This window comes from Ursus americanus, chromosome 2, assembly GCF_024610735.1.
Source record: "Ursus americanus isolate L20-20 chromosome 2, mUrsAme1.1.p, whole genome shotgun sequence".
Lineage (NCBI taxonomy): Eukaryota > Metazoa > Chordata > Mammalia > Carnivora > Ursidae > Ursus > Ursus americanus.
Genome location: NC_142128.1, coordinates 90,534,233 through 90,556,513, shown reverse-complemented (window position 1 = coordinate 90,556,513; position 22,281 = coordinate 90,534,233). Strand labels below are relative to the sequence as shown.

Genomic DNA, 22,281 nt, shown 5'->3' with positions numbered 1-22,281 from the left:
CGAGGAGAGGTAAAACTAATGTCAAGGGTCCCTGGAGGGTCTCAGATAATGGAGAAATAAGAACGCACAGTTAAATGGACAGTTGGCTCCCCTAGACTGCTTTATCCTCACATACCAAGAAGAGGTGGGGAAAGGGAGTAAGACACATTCCTCTTCTGTCATAAAGATTTGTTATAATGCACTTAGACAACCAGAGTGGGGGCAGACGCTGGAAAATGAGAACACTTCCTGGGGAACGAAACTGGAAAAAATGTTTTGGCCTCCACTTGTGGCTCTATAGACGTGACTGTTTTCCCTGATAAGCAATCTCTTCCTCTTGCGTGTGGTCCCCACTTCCTCTCCCTTGTCCACTCTGCTGCCTGTGCAGAGGAAGACGGCTGCAAACACCCCAGTAGGGGTGATGCAAGTTTTCAGCCTGTAGCCACCTAAATCTTACTCTTGCCTCTGGGGAGAAAACATACTGGGCATGTGGTAGGGAAAGACGCATTTCAGAAATTTCACTTTGGCTATTTTCCCGTGCTAACTTTTCACGTCAGCGGTGATGGTGGCCTTTGGCAGGTCAGCTCTCAGACAGGTGCCATGTTCAGAAAGCACAAGGAATAATGCTGTTTTATAGACCCACTGACCTTGCAAACAGCTAATCTAACCTTTCAACCTTTCATCCTTTTGTTGCTTGCAATTTTTATACTTTATACATCATTATTCTTCATAATGGGAAAAAATTGAAGAGGAAAAGACTAAAATTTTAATATGCATATGCTAATGCCACCCTGTATTCATGGAGTGCTTTTGAATTTCCAAGGGTGCCAAAGGCCTTTCCAGAAAAGATCTATTACTGAAACTGTAGGGCAAAGCTTTGCAATTCAGTAGCACAGGAAGAGCATACCCCAGGTCTGTGAACAGAAGTTCTGTGCCCTTCCCAAGGGAACCACAGGGCCCATGAGATGCCTCTCCCGGGATTGGCCAAACAGAATTTGGAAAGCGGGAGTGAGCACTTTCATGACATAAAAACTGATCAGAGTTTGGTTTTTAAACATAAAGAATATTGAAAAAATATAAAGTGCTATTAACTGGGCTAGCTTTTAACAGTGGCTAATTTGGTTCATTTAGGACATGAGACTTTGCTGCATCTCTCAAACTTGCACCCCCCCAAATTAGCGAGAGTTCAAGCATTAGCCATAAAATATGTATGAATACTCATAAGAGACTCAGTCATACCAAAAGGAAAAAAAAGTCAGTTGGGTTCCAAATCTTCACACGAGTGCTATGAACTTGAGAAGCCTTCTTTTATATTCAGAAAGGAAATTTCAATAGCTCAGGATGTAAGAACCAGAAAGGAAAGAAAGGGGGGGGGGGAAGCCAGTCTTGCAAAATATCCTGTGCTTTCCCACTCTGGCTCAACAGGCTGTCGTAAGCACAGACCTGTCAGAGCATTCAGTGAAAATAATCCCAACCTCAAACCTCTCAGGCCTCTCTGCTCCAGTGCATGGCATTGTAGAGATCTTCATATTCCACTCAGACAAGAAGATGCCTAAAATAGCTCACTGTCTACCACGCTTTAGCAGAGAAGAGGGTCCCCTGGTTCTCTGAAAGTGCACGTACACATCACCACTGCTTGTGTGTACTCCTGTGGAAATCGCTACACAATCTGCCAAAACAGCTTTTAGTCATGGGTGGGCCCTCCAAAATGGCCTTCCAGGTTGCTGTGCTAGACATGCCATCGTGGGAAGAGAACGTCATTGCTGCAGAGAGACTTCTATCCACTGGAATGCAAGCTCAGGAGCGATTGCATTTTCCATGGTTTTTCTTTTTTTCCTGCCACGGCCGTACGGTGAACACCTAGAACAGAGGTCAGCAAACTCTATAGCCTGTAAGCCACATCCAGCAGGTGCACGTTTTTGTACGGCTCATAAGAAATGAGTAGCTTTTACATTTTCAAATGCTTGAAAATATAATTTTTAAACAATATTGTTATACATGACAAATAAATGAAATTCAAATTTCAGCATCCATTCATGAAGTTTCCTTGGAATCTAGCCACACTCATTTGCTTACATCTTGTGAACATGTCTAGGGCAGTCTTTCCGTGCTACAATGGCAGAATTAAGTAGTTGTTGATGTAGGAAAGAACGTCAGGGTTCGAAGCCGACGGCAAAGAAAGAATTCTTGAGACATCTTTGGTGCCAAAAGGTGGTTTGATTAAAGCACAGGGACAGGACCCATGGGCAGAAAGAGCTGCAGCAGGGTCATGAGGAGTGGCCTATTATATACTTTCAAGTTGGGAGGAGGTTAAGTCTCTAAGGAACTTTGGAAGCAAGGTTTCAGGACCTCGAGGGGGCTAGCTATTGTTGGGAAAAGGTCATTTATTACTGTCTAATAAAACCTTAGTCATGAGACCCTTCTGATGTATATGGGTGGGCCATATGCTTGGGGGATGTTTGCCAACAGGTATCTTGGGGGGTTTAGAGATAAAGAAAATTTCTAAAGGAATTTTTATATGTTAAAGTAGACTTACAAGATCCTGGGGGTGGGGAGGGGGTCGAACTAGGACTATCTTTTGCCCTTAGCAAAGTATTAACATCGAAGCAGTTGAGTTCCTAGAGGAATGTCACTCTGCCCGTTTCAAGGACTTGTCAATGGGCTGTAGGTAGTAAGGAAATTTAACAATTTTTCTTCTGCCTTTGTTTCCCACATCGGGTGTGACATAGACTATGTGGCTCATAAAGCCTAAAATATTCGTTCTCTGGCCCCTCACAGAAAAAGCCTGCTGCCCCTTAGCCTAGAAGATACTACTTCAAAATAGGCATTCAAATTTGTGTTGAATGAATAGAGCCACCATATGCAAGTGGCTCTATGACCTTACTCATCCCTTCTGAGCAACAGCCCGTATCCATCACAGGCCACTAGGTGAGGATACCACCACTGAAGAGAACAGTTAGTAGGCTGCTATTCCGCTGAAGCTCATGCAGAAAAGTTTCCAAGATAAAACACTCTGTTGGGTCTGTAAAATTGAAGGCAAATCTTTAGAGTATTACTTGTATTTGCCTTGGGTCTTTCTCTTGAAATTGCTGAAGATTATTTTTTTTATGTGCTTCTTCCAAAAGGCTCCTGAAACTCTGATCACAGATTAGCACTCACCATAGGACAAAAGCAGAGCATACAGGAAAATCCTTAAAATCATCTTCAGGGACATGGCACAGGGCACGTGGTTGGCTCCAGTCAGTAGAGCATGTGACTCTTGATCTTGGGGTTGTGAGTCTGAGCCCCATGTAGAGTGTAGAGATTACTTAAATAAAATCTTTTAAAAGAATTATCGGTTAACCTAGACAGCCCCCCCGTTTGGGAACTTTAACTTAGAATTCGTGAGAATCCCTACCCAGTTCCAAACCAAGATCTTGTTCGGAGTTTGATTCTCAAACCAATCAAGGACACACGACTCACAGAAAACCGAGAACAAATTAAAACCATATACCAATGGAAAGATTTCTTCTCACGTTGAGGAACTGTAAAGATCTCAGGTAAAAGAAAGGAATCATTGTAGTGCCGATTATGGCAGTTTGATAGCTGAGCGACTAAAGACGTGTGTAGTAAAATCTATTAACAGAGATAAGAGCCCGATCCTCAGTAAGTAGGATTTATTACTATTGTTTTTTAATGTAAATTCTATGCCCAACATGGGGCATGAACTCACCACCCCAAGATTAAGAGTCGCATGCTCTATAGACTGAGCCAGCTGGGCATCCCCTCAGTATGTAGAATTTAGATATAAATATGGACTACAAAGGTTTACTATGTTTTACAAAACTATACAATTTCTTAGTCAACTTAAACCTCTTCTAAGCTCCATGTTTACCTTTTTTTTGACAGCTGGAACAGATCATTGTGCTCTTCTGTGTACTTCTTCAGCTTCCACTGGCACTCCTGTCTTGTACTTTTTGTATATACTGAATCTAAACTCGTACCTTTTATTTACTTTTGGTAAGCTTTTTATTTTAGAACAGTTTTTTTAGATTTACAGAAAAACTCCGAAGGAAGCAAGAGTTCTCATATATCCTACACCCACTTTCCCCTATTACCGTCTTACACCCTCTCCTTACCTTAACATCATTACATCATGGTACATTTGTTACAATTTATGAATTGACACTCACAAATTAATTTCGAGCCCATACTTTATTCAAATTTACTTAGTTTTTATGTAATGCCCTTTTCTGTTTTGTGATCCCATTCAGGGTGTTACACCACAAATTAATCATGTCCTCTCAACTCCTCATGGCTATGACTGTTTCTCACTTTCCTTGTTTTGAGGTGTACTGGTTATTTAGTAGGATGTCCCTCAATAGGCATTTTACCTAATATTTTCCTCATTTTGGCTGGGGTTATGAATTTTTGGGAGGAAAACCACAGAATTAAAGTGCCGTTTCCATTACAACACATCAGGACCTATTATCAACATGACATAACATCTGTTGACCCTGATCACCTGGTAAGGTAGTGTTTGTCAGGTTTCCCCACTGTCGTTACTTCTTTCCATACTGTACTTTTTTTTTAAGATTTATTTATTTTGGGGGGGGGAGGGGCAGAGGGAGAAGGAGAGAGAGAATCCTCAAGCAGATTCCCCACTGAGTGTGGGGCCCAACTCAGGGTTTCGATCTCACAACCCTGAGATCATGACCTGAGCTGAAACCAAGAATCAGCTGCTTAACCCACTGGGCCACCCACGCGCCCCATTGTACTTTTAACTATAGAGAACAAACTGATGGTTATCAGAGGGCAGGCGGGTGGGGGGAATGGGTGAAATAGGTGAAGGGGATTACGAGTAACTTATCATGATGGGCACTGAGTACAGAATTGTTGAATCACTATATTGTACACCCGAAACTCATAGTACACTGTATAACTACCTAGAATTTAAATAAAAACTTAAAAAGAAGACCTAAGCTGTCCATATTGACTTGCTTTCAAAGGGTACAGCTTTTTTTTTTTTTTTTTTTAGGGAGTAAGGCATTATATTCCATCCTCTTAACACAATTGGGAATTCTGCATGGGAAATTTCTTACTTCTCTCCCTTTGTTTATTCAATCATTTACATCAGTAAGTACTCATGAATATTTATATTTGGGGTTATAATCTATACTCCAATACTAGTTTATTTTGTTGCTCAAATTGACCCAGCTTTGGCCACTAGTTGGACCAATTTCTTTGCTTCCCTTTGTCTTGAATTTTCCTTTGCCTCTTATAGCTGAACTCTAACTTGCTCTTCAGGATTCAACTGTTACTTCCTCCACGAAAATAATTCCTGATAACCACCCCTACTCTCAAGCCCTTAGTCTCCCACCACTCAGGTTATGTTGTTACTCTATGTATCTAAAATTTACACCTACTATGGTACTTATACACTCTTTATCTGTCTCTCCTACTGGACAATAAGCTTTTTGAGAGAAGGGATCATATTCTATTTATTTTATATACGTAGTATGTAGTATATAGTGCCTCACACAAAACAGGATCTCAACAAATATTTCTAGAACAATCACTATGGCTTTTCTCTTCAGTCCAAAAATCCAAGAGTGCCCCACATAAACAGAGGGGTTGGTAACTAACCACTCTGGGAGGAACTATAAGGTGTTACTATTGTATTTAATGTCATGTAACACAATAGGCTCAGGATCTAAGTTAACACGTCCTCAAGTCTCATTTCTAAGTAGGCAGACTTTTCCTATAAATCCTTGTTACATTTGAGTAATTACATTCAGGTCAATAGCCAATTAATTACCTTTATATTCAGAACCAAGTTTAAGTAGCTTCTAGTTCTGAGACTGGAGAAGTGAGGTTCCCAAAACAGCACACAGACATTTTAGCCACGAGGTTCTCAAGAGCCACACCTGTGGTGGAGGATTGCATAACCACTGAAGAAATAAATTTGCTGAGTTGTATTCTTTGTTGTCACAAATTATTATGAGAAAATGACTTTAATCAAGAATTTTCCAAGGTACAGAAATTAAAACTGTGGTAAACTCCATCAAGCTGAAATAGGTTTTTAGGTTGGGTCACGCTACCACTTTAATTGAAGCTACCATTAACTCTTGACTCATCACCTTCCTAATCGCACTCTTGTTCCTGTCTATCCAATCACCATAAAGGAAATCATGTCATTCCACATAACCCTTCTTATTAACTGCTTTCTATAACAAAATTCAAATTCTTAACCATGCCCTAGAAGGCTCTGCGTATCTACTGGCTTCCTCTACTCCCTCAAATTCATCCTGTGCTCATCTCTTCCTTAATGGTCCAACCACACTGATCTTTCTGAAGTTTTCGCTCAGTACCACAAATTCTTGATGTCTATTAGCTAAATTATCTTACAAGAATTTTACAAAGTTCTTCAACCTTTAGTGTTTCTTAAGTAGAAGTTGTGTGCCTGAGAACAAATTCAACTATGTCTAAGACACCCCTGCAATTCCACTGAAATAAAGATTAGATTAAAACATGAAGACCTATATTCTTCTTGAGCTAGAAGTTCTTTTGGGGTTAAAACGTACATTACCGTTAAGCTTTATTCAACTATTATTTTTCCAAGGAATAGTGATATAGTTTGATGTTGACATCTTTCAAAGACTAACTCAAATTTAAAAATTTATCACTATTTACAAGAAAAAGTTAAAAACACAAATTTAAGTAAAGCACTGCCTTTTAAAAATAATTTATTTAAAAATTGAGTCCCTTTTGATAACTAATAAAGGTATCTTATTGTATCCTTCCACACATATGGAAATTAACATGACCTTACAATATTGACAGCTTGAAATAAAACATAAAAAAAGTCAGACCAAATTAAAAACCAAAATAATCTTTTATTTAAATGCATTCAAAGAGGCATTAATTCTTTGTGTCCCATTTTGGTGATTTTCTGGACATATCTGCTTGAGTTCTTTAAGTAAAGAATCTACATTTGAATCTTCTTTCTGCATCTTTGCAAAAGGTCATTCATTAATCTTAGAAGAAGGCTGCCTAACATTGTTCTGGTTGACAGGTGTACTTTTGAATGATAGTGACCTTTCCTCTCAAAACTGAGTCCAAAAGTTTATCAGGTGCTTCACTCCCCAAAATTAGTAAGATATAAATGTCTTAAAGCTCTGCAAACTGAAAATTTTACCTAAGTTTTAGGCAAACCGATTCGGTGGTAAAAACTGTCTGAATTGATACAAGACTATTTTTAACCTTTATTAATCTCATATAATGTGAACATTCATACATTTTGCTACAAATATTAATGTATTTGATAACAGAGTATTGCTCCAGACTCTGTTGGATGGTGTTATGTAATATATAGTATATGTACTCTATTACTTTTCTAAAATTTAAGAAGTTCTAAATTCCAAAACGCATTTGACCCAAAGGTTTCAGATAATGGAATGTGGACCCAATACTTTGAGTGTAGAAGGATACAGTGGGATATTTCAATTACCCTTACCATTCATATATTTATTCATACCAAGCTTCTCCAAGTGTCTGTTTTTATAAAATATGTGTGGGGTATAATTCTGTTTATATCTCTTTCTTAAAAGTGTTCACACTTTTAAAGGCTCAAACAGAAAACTCCACATTACTTTTGCTTGACCGGCTACTCAAACTACTAACTTCTTCCTTTTTACAAATTGAAAACAACACAAAATTAACTAGACAGTCTAAGATATTACATGGCTTGGTAATTTCAGAAATGGGGCTTCAAATTCTCTTCCTGCTAAGTCTGTGGATGCTTTCCTGCTACAATGGTAGAGTTGCATAATTATGACAAAGATCACATGATCTTTAAAGACTAAAGTATTTCCTATTGGGCCCCCTTTCCAGAAAGCTTGTTAACCCCTGCTCAAAGTCACTGTTCAGCTGAGGATGGTACTAATATCTTTGACTATCTGATAGCTATGATTTTACAAGTTAAAGGTGGTTTGTCTGCATTTAGGGCTTAAAGCATGTATAGGCAACATTTCAAAGGCAAAGACAATAGCTGCCACAGACTGACATTCCCTGTTTTTTTTAAATTAATTAATTAACTAACTAATTAATTAACATAACTTCTGCACCCAACTTGGGGCTTGAACTCAAAACCCTGGTCACATGCTCTACCGACTAAGCCAGCCAGGTGCCCCATTCCTTTCTGTTTGAATGTGGTCTCAACTGGTCAAAATGTTAGATTCTTGGTCAGATCCAGAGGGACTGAAATATGGTATTTGTTGATGATATAAATCTGGTCAGAGAATGAATTCATAAGGTAAAATTAACTAATTTTCCCACCTACTCTAGGAATTCATAAGGCAAAGTTACTAATCTTCCCACCTACTATAAACATTAAATTCCCTGGAAGGAAATCCATATACCTTTACATTTATATTGATATGCAGAATTCCAAACAGGTTGGGAAATATGGACCTTACAAATTATTCAGAGTTCATGTATGTTACTTCTTGAAAAGATTATCTCTTGCTATCTTTGACAAAGACTTTCCCAGCTCAACTGCGGCTCAATAAACTTTTATTATTTTTTTGTTATTTATTTTTATTCAAAAGAATTTGTTTCCCTATCACAAAAATTAGATAACCACACCACCAACAGCAGCAAAGTCCATAGAGTTACATTGATGGTGGAGAGTTCACTGGGTAGTCCCAATGTCCCAAAGGTCATGAAGGAGAAAAGAAAAGGAAAATAAAAAATACTCAAAACAAATCCAAAACCCGTGATGACTTTGGGGAGAGACATCACATGACAGTTTCTGTCTTCTCTCATTGTCAGCTGCAGATGTATTTCAGCAGGATCAAATACAATATAACTTGAGTAAACCCTTCATACCAACTCCAGCACCTAATTGGGGGGAAAATGGGGAAAAAAGAATCAGTTTAATAAAATCATTTTAAAATATGGAAACAGTTTAATGAATCTTTACTGTATTGTAAATGGAGAACCAAATCAAGAAAACTTTTTCCAACTGCTAAAATGCTAAAGAATTTGAAGGGATTAGACATTGATCCTTCCTTCCTTTCAACTCAACAGTTGCATGAACTCTTTCAGATTAGTTAGCTCCACAGTTAACTAGGGAGCCTTTAAACTACATAAAACATACAGATAAATGAACTGGGTGATAGAACGAATCTGAAATGTATGTTGGTATCTTTCCATATTCTTAAGAAAATTTTAAGTATTGCTACTCAGGATTTTAATCTATTTCTTCCACTGATGAAGAGTTTATAGCAATCAAAGTATACAGGATCTAAAATGTTGCCTTTTCCTAGTGCTTCATTCATTTCCTAGTCAATCATCTGATGTCAAGGTATTGTGTTAGTTATTACAGTTCAAGTCATATCTTATCATACGAGAAAGCTGTCATACTGCTAAAGGTAAAAAGCAGCAGCAGGAGCAGCAATGATCAGTTATAAAAACAGTTGAAAAAATGTCTAAGAAAGGACACAGAAGCTGAGGACAATTATAAGACACTGTCAAAAGGATTATGTTAGATGGAGACTTGCAGTGCTAGGTGGAAAGAACTGCAGGAGCAACTTTTCCCTTTCTGCTGTGCTAAGGCTTCACCTGCACCTGTGCTTCCATGATGCTTTTTGTCTTTTTATTTGTCAAGTAGCCAATTTAACAAAAGAGGTCAATGCCGCTGAACAAAATCTTAAGAGTTGTCACTTAGATTCTATAAGTACATGTGTAGTTTTGAGCTTTCTGCAGATACGTTAGCAATCTTAACTGCCTCAAAGACCAAACTTGCTGAAGAACAAGGTATAGCTTTTTCCATACATGCCTTGCCATGAGAATCAAGAAAAACTGAGAGATTACAGAGAGCCACATAAAACAGAGATTCCAAGACCTTCTACCATCTTGCTTGAGATTCCAGAACATAACACCAATCAGTTTAAAAGCCTGGCTTTCACTTAAGTTGTCCATGGCTCTCTAGTGAGGCTTTCCAAATAGAGAACCTAGCTGTATAAAAAGGAGTATACATGTAAATTAGTTTGACCAGTTAACAGTGCAGTTCTGCTTTGAGTTTGCTCAGTTCATCTCCACAGAACAATGTGTTAGGCTTGGGTTTGCTCCCTTGGTTGCTGGGTCATTCCCCACTCAGGATGAGTGGAAGGAAGCCACAGCAAAATTAATGCTCAGTGGGAGAAGAAACAGATACATATTATTTTTAAAAGATCACTTCCTGATATTTCTGTATCAGCAGAGAATATATAGAAAGAACTAGCACCCACAAAATTAGTGCTAATCGAACTCATGTACTAACACCCTCTCCCCAAATGGTGTTTTGTTTAAAAAGGTCACTGCTCAGCTCAGGATTTATTTATCTAGTGTGTCATGCTCACGTGCAATCAGATAACATTATTTCTTCCTTGAGCTGCTAACTACAAAGAAAAATACGTGGAAAGCTATGTATAAAAAACTTGTGACTGTGTGACAAGAGACGTTTAAATTTTCAAATTACACTAATGGATGATCACATGATCAATTTTCAGTGCAATACTAAAATACCTTTTCTTCCCTTGGCAACTGAGGAAAACCCTACTTGTCAGGGAAGAAAAGGAAGACAAACATGAGAAAGAGAAGAGTAAAATAAGACCAGATATTTTTCAATCTGCTGAATGTCTAAGCATCCCATGCTCTATCTTGGACCTTGTCCACTGAATACACCTGCACGACCGAAGCCACAGTGCTTGAGCCATAGTGAATACTTTAGAGCCTTCATCTATTCTTCATTCTGACCAGCTGTCGATCTATTCAACATTCATATAACCTCCCCTCAAAGCCATTTCACATGGACAGAGACCCATGACTTGGAATGATCTCTAAGGCTTAGTACAACTCCGTATTTCCATGTTATATATAGTCTGTTAGAGTCTAAAAATGGATCTGAATTTAAAATGAAGATGTATAACATAGCTTACCTTAATTGTACCCTGACTGTTAGCAGCAATCAACACATTGGACTCCTAGAAAAGAATAAGAACTTTTAAAGTATAGAGAAGGATTTCCTGGAGGGCAGTCCAAGAGAATAATCTCCTCTCATCCTTCTTTTTTCATTTCACCTTAAGACACCAATAGCATCTAAAGTGGAAAACCAACTTTAACATGTTTTAACTATGGATTTTAAACCCCAAATCCCGTATTTTCAGGATTAAGTTTGAATAAGAAAAATAAGATTTGAAACACAGTAGTAAGATTTCAAATATAAAGAAAAATAGATTACCACTGGAAGGAAAGCCAAGAGAAACAAAGGCTGAAATAAAACAAAAAAATGAGAATAATTTGAGAAAAACAAAGTGCATAATCCTTTCCACAGAAAACTCTTCATTCCTTTTCTCTCATGAAACAATTGATGTAATTGATATAAAAGCTGTCAACATCTCTGGCATAGTCTCTACGGACAGGTATTTGGTATCAGGAAACCACCAAAAAAAAAAAAAAGTGACTATTTATCTGGCAGAAGAAAGCTACGTTTCCTTTTAATTATTCAATCACTCAGTATATGCATTTTTAATAACTTTGATGATTAATTCAGTACAATTTAGCTATTGAACATATATACTATATTCTAAGTCGTAGGAAAAAACATTTCTCTGAAGAGTAAGAAGGGTGGGAAAAGGAATGGACAAGACTGAGTTTACCAGAGAATCTCAGTAAGTAAGAGTTGGGGCATGCTTCCTATTGGAAACAAAGTCAAGTCGGGCTCTGGAGCTTGAAGTATATAGAAGTCTTTTTGCTTTTCAGAGTAGGCTGCTAAACGGGGGTAAACAGATTCAAAACTGACATAGAGGCCACATGGCAGATGGAAAAGACCAAGTCCAAAAAACAGCTACGAGAAATAGATAAAGTGGTCAAACCTCAAAGAAAGATTGGCTCTGCCTGAACATCCTACAGGATTCATGACAAAATGAGAAAGAGAAGAAGGAAATTGATTTGTACGCCAGAAAGTTAATTTAGCCAGTATGAGTTAAACTTTAGTTTCTTCAATATAAGAAATCTGTGCTCTACAAACTTACATATTTCTATTTTTTTAACTTTTCCTTTGATTCCTAGTAAAGTGACACCTAAAAACTGCTCATCTGGTTGCTACTGGTGTAAGAGAAAATAATTTCTTCCACTGTCTCCAAAATTTTGGGAATCAAAATATTCCTTGGATATAGTCAGTGGTAACAGCATCAATGGTCACAGTAGTATGAAGAAGTAATAGATTTTTTTTTTCTGGGGGTGAGCATGGGAATCGCTGATGATGGGGTTCAGGAAACAGCCCCAAAATATGGCACCTTGACATATTTGAATATTTTAAGCTGAAGGAGTCTGAGAAAACAGCAGAAGCAGGAAAGTCACTCTGATCTCCCACTCACTTTACCCTTTTCCCCTGAAACATGTCATAAAACCCTCATGTGAGAGGTGCCTTTCTTACACCCGAGTGAAGAAGAATCCTTATCTCCAAAGACAAAGGGACACCAAGAAGAATGTGAACAAAGAGGACTTGCCAAGTTTCCCTCAACTTTCAACAATGACCTCATACTTCTTAATCTATCCACATTTCTACACCACTACCCACTCTTCATACACCTAGCATAAAATACAAAGGTCTGTTTCTTTGGGTCTTCATTTCCTTATGAAGGCTCCCACGTCATGTAAAACTTCTATTAGATAAAATTGTATGGTTTTCTCCTGTCAAACCGTCTTGTATAGTTTGTTTGTTTGTTTGGTTGGTTGGTTTTTTTACTGGTTCTTCATTGTATTTCTTTTTTTTATAATAATATTTTTTATTATATTATGTTAGTCACCATACAGTGCATCCCTAGTTTTTGATGTAAAGTTCCATGATTCATTACTTGCGTATAACACCCAGTGCACCATGCAATACGTGCCCTCCTTAACACCCATCACCAGCCTAACCCAATCCCCCACCCCCTCCCCTCTGAAGACCTCAGTTTGTTTCCCAGAGTCCATAGTCTCTCATGGTTCATTCCCCCTTCTGTTTACCCCCACTTTTTTCTTCCCTTTCTTCTCCTACCAATCTTCCTACTTCTTATGTTCCATAAATGAGTGAAACCGTTATGATAATTGTCTTTCTTTGCTTGGCTTATTTCGCTTAGCATGATCTCCTCCGGTCCCGTCCATGTTGCAGCAAATGTTGAGAAATCATTCTTTTTGGTGGCTGACTAATATTCCATTGTATATATGGACCACAACTTCTTAATCCAGTCATTTGTTGAAGGGCATCTCGGCTCCTTCCATGATTTAGTTATTGTGGACAATGCTGCTATGAACATTGGGGTGCATATGGCCCTTCTCTTCACTACATCTGTATCTTTGGGGTAAATACCCAGTAGTGCAATGGCTGGATCATAGGGTAACTCAATTTTTAACTTTTTAAGGGACCTCCACACTGTTTTCCAAAGTGCTTGTACCAACTTGCATTCCCACCAACAATGTAGGAGGGATCCCCTTTCTCCACATCCTCTCCAACAATTGCTGTTTCTTGTCTTGTCGATTTTTGCCATTCTAACTGGCGTAAGGTGGTATCTCAGTGTGGTTTTGATTTGAACTTCCCTGATGGCTAATGATTTTGAACATTTTTTCATGTGTCTGTTAGCCATTTGTATGTCTTCATTGGAAAAGTGTCTGTTCATATCTTCTGCCCATTTTTTGATTTATTTGTTTCTTGTTTACTGAGTTTGAGAAGCTCTTTGTAGATCTTGGATACCATTCTTTTATCTGTAGTGTCATTTGCAAATATCTTCTCCCATTCTGTGGGCTGCCTCTTCGTTTTTTTGACTGTTTCCTTGGCTGTGCGGAAGCTTTTTATCTTGATGAAGCCCCACAAGTTCATTTTTTTTGTTTCTCTTGCCTTTGGAGATGTGTCATGAAAAAAGTTGCTGTGGCCAATGTCAATGAGGTTGCTGCCTATGTTCTCCTCTAGGATTTTGATGGATTCCTGTCTCACATCAAGGTCTTTCATCCATTTGGAGTTTATCTTTGTGTATGGTGTGAGAGAGTGGTCAAGTTTCATTCTTTTGCATGTAGCTGTTACAATAGCACCAAAAATCATACGTTATCTCGGAATTAACTTAACCAGAGACGTAAAGGATCTATATTCTAGAAACTACAAATCACTCTTGAAGGACATTGAAGAAGACACAAAAAGATGGAAAAATATTCCATGCTCATGGATTGGAAGAATTAACATAGTTAAAGTGTCTATGCTACCCAGAGCAATCTACACTTCCAATGCCATCCCGATCAAAAATTGACATTTTTCAAAGAACTGGAACAAACGGCCCTTAAATTTGTGTGGAACCAGAAAAGGCCCCGTATCGCCAAGGAATTGTTGAAAAGGAAAAACAAAGCTGGGGGCATCACAATGCTGGATTTCGAGCTGTACTACAAAGCTGTGATCACAAAGACAGCATGGTACCGGCACAAAAACAGACACATAGACCAATGGAACAAAACAGAGAACCCAGAAATGGACCCTCGGCTCTTTGGGCAACTAATCTTTGACAAAGCAGGAAAAAACATCCAGTGGAAAAAAGACAGTCTCTTCAATAAATGGTGCTGTCTTGTATAGTTTTTAGATCCAGCCAGGGACCCTAAGAAAGTTAAGGAAAACTCTTTCTTCCCCTACACAGATATGTTCCTGGGTGAGGTTCTCCCTTAAAACAACACATGTATTTTTGAAAACAGTAACAAAAGTAACATAGTGCTCACTATAGAATTAGTTTCAGTATTTACTTTGGGGAATTATAGGCTACTTCTGGACCGAATGAGCATAGAATTAATACTTCCATATGGGGGATGGGATGGAGTGAGGGGGCAGGAAAATAAATTTGGGATTTATTTACTCTTTTAGCTACCTGAATTAAGAAACTGGTTGGAGTGAATTTGGGGTATCATTGGGCAGCATAATAACTCACTCTGGGCTGGCCAAAAGGCAGAATTTTTATGCCTGCCTCAGAAAACAACAAAAGCAGCACTGTGTGGTATCATATGGATTTCTTTCTTGAAAGAATTTTAAACAAGCTATGTGATACCACAACTGCCACCAGTGGACCTAGAGATGATTCTTCTGTGAACACCATCCACAAATGAAGCTACAAATAGCAATGACCAATCTAATTTCTGCCTGAGGAAAGACTCCGGTCTCTAAGAAAGCAACTGCCACCCACCATTTGATGCTGCAGTCATCAAGAATTACTCCCTCTGTTATGGGAACAAACAATGTCGGGGCTATGAGAAATTTATAGCCTAAGGCACTCTCTCTTTCTGCCATTTTGGTTCAAGTCACCTTTAATACAAAGGAAGAAGGGGGAGAAAGCTGGTGGAGATAAGGACTCACTCTGGGGGGGAGGGGGATCTACCTCTACCAGTTACAGACCGTATGAATTCTATAACTCACGCTTTTAATTCTTCATGGAAGAAAAGCTTAGAAAAGCATAGTATATTATCATACAGTATGAAAAACTGGGCTTAATATAAATAAGAGAATCTCATCTAGTTAGATTATCACATAAGAGGAGTTTGAAGTCTATACAATCACTAAGCTAAACCAAGGAAGGACGATATCTGATAACTCTCCAAAATGAATAATGTTGTTCGTAACCTCAGGACTATTATGGCATTAATAGATGGTACCATATTACATGCTACCAGAGCATTAACTATAACATCTTTTCCTGTGGAAATAAACATCTCACTTACAAATAAGCCAACACAGCTGCCCAGCTGGAAGTGCTTTTTGGGACTACTATATAGGTAATAGGGTGTCCTAAGAATTCTTAGAAATACTCAAAACTATTCAAATTAACAATGAAAGAAAAATAGCTTTACATCTCAGTATGCCTCTCCCTCAAAAGACCATGAACTTTTATTTTTTATAAAGATTTACTTGTTTTAGAGAGACAGAGAGAATGAGTGCATGCCAGAGTGGGGGTGGAGGTGGAGGGAGTGGGGGAGGGGCAGAGGAAGAGGGAGAGAGCATCCTCAAGCAGACTGCCTGCTGAGAGGGGAACCCAACACAGGGCTGATCCTAGGACCCTGAAATCATGACCTGAGCTGAAATTAAGAGAGTCACCTGCTTAACTGACTGAGCCACCCAGGTGCCCTAAGACCATGAACTTTTAAAGGGATTTAGGATTAAACTGTCTTTTAGCCAGAAATTAACTTCTGCATGCAACAGAAAAATAAAACCAGGTATTTTACTTCAGCACCGAGGTATGGAAGTGATTTATATTATTATAGTTTTTGAGTGATTCTTGTTTGCATTTTGAACTGGTAATTCTTAGCTGTAACTAAAGTCTGCCACAGGCCTAATGTACATAAGTTCTGGCTCAATGGGTTGCTTTTACTTGCTAAATAAAATTAAAGTGCCAGCCAGTAAGTCTCATTATTTTTTTCTCTCTTTCTTAAAAACTGGCAGTTTAGACAAAAAAAAAATATTGACAGTTTGCTGCAAAACTCTCCTCAGGGTTAAGCTAATAGTGTACCTACCATTTTCTTCTTAATACAGAGAGATTAAAAAAGATAGTGGAAAAAAAGAGCAGTAAGTCTTTTATAAAAATAGAAGACATAAACACAAACATATACCAATTTGTTTAAAGTCAGTGATACTGTACTAACTTACACTGAGACAAAACTAGCACCTACTGTAACAGTTTTCTCTTTGCTAGCTTGCCTATGAAAGTGCCATTATAACTAATACGGTACAATCCCGAGCAAGCTCACTTAGTTTGCAATTAGAGCATTTATTCTTAGAGATTGACATAAATGATTTTGAATGTGAAATAATTTTACTATAGAAATGAATATGTTAAAAAAATAACTTCCATTTCTGGTTGTGAACACAGTAAACAGAATGGATTTGCTGTCCTACTATCAGCAACTAGAAAACTGAACAAAATACGTAAGACAACACTGGGTAACAGGCCGTATAGGACTATGATCCTTACAAGAAGGGAGTCCTGTAATTGCCCTGGCTCTCTGCTTGGAGGCAACTTCTGAACCACAAAGCAAGAAGGGGAATCCAAACAGAGGAATCTGTAGGCAGACCACAGCGGACTCACTAAGTTGAGGAGAAAGATGTAAGTTCAGAGTATCCGTAGGGCAGCTGAAGTTTGTAGGGCCAAGTACCACAGGAGAAAGTGACGTAAAAGTAGAGCTCCAGGAATCTGCATGGGGGTCTGTCTCCTTGACTGTATGTTGTTATAATAAACTACACATGAATAGGGTTAACCTGCACAAGGCCAGAAAAATAACAATGAACAGGGAAAGTACAACTACTGACAATCTATAATAATATTATCAAATGCCAGACTTCACACAGAATTAGGAGATGTCTGAGCTTTGAGCAGCCACAGTGAAGAAACCTCACTGAGCAGTTAGGGCATTCAGCAAGAGTCCCCAAAGGGTCATGCTTTGTTAGTAAGGCTAAATTAGCCTTAAAGTAAATGTTTCTCTAGACCAGGGATCAGCAAACTATCGCTTACAGGCCAAATCTAGCCTAATGCCTATATTCTGTATCTCAGTCTTAATGGAACAGAGCTCTGATAATTGATTATACGTAGACCATCTACGGCTGCTCCTGCACTAGCGTAGCAGAACTGAGGAACTGCAACAGAGACCGTAGGGCCTGCAAAGCCTAAAATATCTGCAATGTGGTTCTTCAAGAAAAAGTTCGCTGACTGCTACTCTAGAGTCCCCTAATAAAATTTAAAAACAATGTCAAAAAAATCAAGTTTACCTCCAAAAACAACTTTCTATCAAAACAAACTTTGGGGCGCCTGGGTGGCTCAGTTAAGCATCTGCCTTCGGCTCAGGTCATGATCTCAGGGTCCTGGGAAAGAGCTCCTTGGGGAGTCTGCCTTTCCTTCTCCCTCTGCCCCTTCCCCCACCTGTGTGCTCTCTAATAAATAAATAAAAATCTTAAAAAAAAAAAACCCCAAACATTAAAACTTTTTTCTTTTTATAACTGATTTTAAAAATCTTTTTTTTTTTTTTTTTAAGATTTTATTTATTTGACAGAGATAGAGACAGCCAGCGAGAGAGGGAACACAAGCAGGGGGAGTGGGAGAGGAAGAAGCAGGCTCATAGCGGAGGAGCCTGATGTGGGGCTCGATCCCACAACGCCGGGATCACGCCCTGAGCCGAAGGCAGACGCTTAACCGCTGTGCCACCCAGGCGCCCCTGATTTAAAAAATCTTTTTATTTTAAAAAACAAAGGTACAAAGTAAAAGGAGGGGAAAATGTACTATGCAAATATTAATCATAAGAAATCTGGAATGGCTCAGGGCATCTGGGTGGTGCAGTCGATTACACATCCAACTCTTGGTTTCTGCTCAGGTCCTAATCTTAGGGTTGTGAGATCAAGCCCTATGTTGGGCTCTGTGCTCAGTCCAGAGTCTGCTTTAAAAAAACTCTCCCTCTGCATCTGTCCCTCCCCTCTGTGTGTGCTTGTTCTCTCTCTCTCTCTCTTTTCAAATAAGTATATAAATCTTAAAAAAAAAAAAAAAAAAAAAGCTGGAATGACTCTTCAGAAAAAGCGGACTTCAGGACAAGGAATATGACCAGGGATAAAAAGGGACATTTTATAATTAAATAAGGGTCAATTTAATTTTTAAAAAATCCTAAATGTATTTATATCTAAAACTGAGCTTCAAAATACACAAAGCAAAACTGATGGAACTGAATGGAATAGATTTATGTTTGGAGACTTCGATACTTTTCTGTTAATAATGCAAAGAATTAGCAGACATAAAATGAAAGATATAAAAGACTTGAACAATATTACCAAAAACAAATTGAGCAAATTAATATTTACATAAATCTCACTTAAATGGCAAAAAGTATACATTATTTTCAAGTGCATGTGAACCATTCACCAGAACAGATAATGTGCCAGGCCATTAAACAAATCTCAATAAACTTAAAAGACTAAAATTACGCAAGCATGTTCTCTGACCAAACAGAACCAAACTCGAAAACAGTAACAAAAGGACACCTGAAAAATATCCCTAAATATTTGGAAATTTTAAACCCAGGGCTCAAATAAGAACTCACAAGGAAATGAAAAACTATACTGAACTAAGAGATACTGAAAACACAACACATTGGGACGCCTGGGTGGCTCAGTCGGTTAAGTGCCTGCCTTCGGCTTGGTTCATGATCTCAGGGTCCCGGATCAAGTCCCACATGGGACTCCCTGCTCAGCGGGAAGTCTGCTTTTCCCTCTGCCTGCTGCTCCCCCTGCTTGTGTGCCCTTGCTCTTTCTCTCTGACAAATAAATAAATAAATCTTTAAAACAAAAACCAACAAAACATAACAAAATTTGTATAACATAGACACAATGGCACTTAGAAAATTCTTTCTCTAAATGCCTGTAATAAGCAGAAAGGTTTAACATCAATAATGTAATAAAGTACAGCTGAAGAAGATAGAAAAAAGCAAATTAGACATAACATAAATATAAACATGATAATAAAAAGCAGAAATCAATAAAATAAGGTAGAAATTATTAAAAACAAAAGCTAGTGCTTAAAACAAATTGATAAATCTCTAAAAAAAGATAAATATAAGTTAACAGTAACAAAATGAATGAGGCGATTATCACTATAATCCTACAGTTATTAAAAAAGATAGAGAATAAATATAAACCATCTATGCCAGGCAACGATATGTATAAATTCTATGAAAGATGCAAATTCCCAGATATGACAGAAGAAAGATAAAGTGAGAATAAGAGGAGAAAGGAACACTTCCAAACTCAGTTTATAAGTCAAAGTCACAGAAAGACATTATAAAAAAAAATGCAGACCAACTGCCTTCACAAACAAATATAAACCCTTAAGAAAATAAACAGAATTTTGCCACATACAAAAAGAATAACGCATCATGTCCAACTGGGATTTATCCAGATATTCTAGTTGGCTTAACATTTGGGGAAAAAAAGTCAATGAATGTAATTCACCATTTTCAACAGAACTGGAAAATCACATAATCATAACTGACACAGAAAATTCATGACAGAATTTAATACCTATTCATAATAAAAACTCCTAGCAAATGAAGAACAAAGGAATTCCCTCAAGGTGATAAGGAATTCCTATGAAAAACTTTTAGCTAACATCACACTTAATGGTGAAATACTGAACTCGTTCTCTTTCAGACTGGAAGCAAGGGAAGGATGTTTGCTTTTACCACTTCTATTTAACACTGTATCAGAGGTCCTACTCAGTGCAATAATAGTCAAGAAAAAGAAAGAAAAAGCACACAGATGAGAAATGAAGAAGTAAAATTGTCTTTATTTGTAAATAACATGATTGCCTATGTAGAAAAGCTTAAATCTTAAAAGAGCTGCTAAAACTAATAAACTGATCTAGCAGGGTTGTCAGATATGATGTCACTGTATCAAAATCAATATATTTCTATAAATTAGAAATGAATAATTAGCAAATGGATTTTTAAAAGATACCATTTATAATGGCATCAAAAACATGAACTACTTAGAGACAAGCCTAAAATATGTGCAAGACCTACACACTGAAAATAAAAAACAATGTTGAAAGATATCAAAGAACACCTAAATAAATGGACAGACACACCATCTTCATGGACTCCCATTAAACAAGAATGGTTTTATGTGTAAGCCTTGGTACTCATGATGATAAACATGTTTTAACTAGAAGAAAGACAACTATTAAACAAAAATCAGATTATAGCCCTTTTCTTATTTATTTTTTCTCAAATGTTAAAACTGATTTCTCCTCTCAGAATAAGTAATTTTGTAGGAAAAAATGGAGATAAAAAATTTTCTGTTAACAAATTTGAATATTTAAACCAAGTAGAAAAATTCTCACAAAAAACTGACCAAAACTGAACAAGAAGACAAAGAAAACATGAATCATCTAACAGGCATAAAAATAAAAATGAGTCAACTGTCAAAAATTTTTTTCTATCTCAGGCTTACACAGCTTTATCTACAAGCTCAGTCAAATATTCAAGAACAGAGTACTTCTAATATCACATGTATTTGTCCACAGAAGACTCCTTCATTTGTTTCATGAAACTTAATATAATTATGAAATCAAAATGTGACAAGAACAATGCAAGAAAGGAAGATTACAGGCCAATGTTATTCATGAAAATAGATGAAAAAATCCCAAATGAAACAGCAGCAGGTCAATTTTAACAATATATATGAATAATGCATCTTGACCAAGTTGGGCTTATTCCAATGAGGTAAGATCGATTTAACGTTAGAAAAAAAATCATCACATCAATATTTAAAGATTATTACATCATCTTCAATAGGTACAAAAGAAAGCAATATACTCCAGCTTCATTTATGATGAGAACTCTGTGCAAGCCGAAAACTGAAAGAAACTTCTTTGCAAGGTTTCTACAAAAATCTTACAGCAGAAAGTATACATAATCATGACATATTCAAAAGTTTTCCCTTTTGTGAGTAACAAGATGAAGACGCCGGGCGCCATCACGTCCATTCAACATTATACTAGAGATCCTGGCCGTCAACATAAAGCAAAACGAATAAAAATTAGGTATAAAATTGGGAAAGTAGAAATTAAACTTTCATTATTTGTGGATCATATTATTTTGCACATAAAATATTCCAAGAATGTAGAAATGGATAATTAAAGTTAGCAAGAGCGTTAATAAGCTGCTGGGTTTTAAAAAAGGGGACAATAACATACCATTCCTCAGGGATCATTGTGACACCTTTCTTTCTCTCTCTTTAATATTTATTGGTTTACTTGAACTGGTAATATACATATGTGGTAAAAATTCAAACAGTACAAAGACTAGGGAAAAAGTACCTCTCACTCCCTTTTTCTGAATCCCTGAAGTAACTACCATGATCATAAGTGAAATCTTTCCAGATAGGCTTAGCATCGCTCCTGTGAACTTCAACTGTATTATATCAAGCACACCTTTGGGGCTTTCTCAGGATGTAAAAGAATCTTAAGTTTTCTATCTGGTGATTCTACTCTCTCCCTACCTTGTTTGAGTTTCAGGTAACAAACAACCCTACTTCCAACTTGGGATCTCATCCTTGTTGGTAACAAGCCATATTTTATATTCAGTTCTAAGCCCTTTGATCACCTAAGAGAAGCCTCTAGGTTTCTCTTACAGAAAAGGCAACTCCACAGAGGTCCCTTCTCTATTTCTGGACATATTATTAATAGGCCCTTAGGATGAAATGGACCTGACTATATAAGACAATCCATATTCTGAAAATTA

The 22,281-nt window shown here is 37.5% G+C and overlaps 1 protein-coding gene across 4 annotated transcripts in view; it reads right to left on the bottom strand.

The window, feature by feature from the left end:
• Positions 1-6,834: 6,834 nt before the first annotated feature.
• COP1 (COP1 E3 ubiquitin ligase) overlaps positions 6,835-22,281 on the bottom strand; it is a 241,315-nt gene continuing 225,868 nt past the window's right edge. For all 4 annotated transcript variants that reach the window (XM_045811397.2, XM_045811396.2, XM_045811398.2 and 1 more), the window contains 2 exons: positions 10,941-10,985; positions 6,835-8,859 (listed from right to left, as the gene is read on the bottom strand). In XM_045811397.2, coding sequence (XP_045667353.2) covers positions 8,842-8,859; positions 10,941-10,985 — 63 coding nt within the window. In that variant the 3' untranslated portion in view covers positions 6,835-8,841. The remainder of the gene's footprint in view (positions 8,860-10,940; positions 10,986-22,281) is intronic.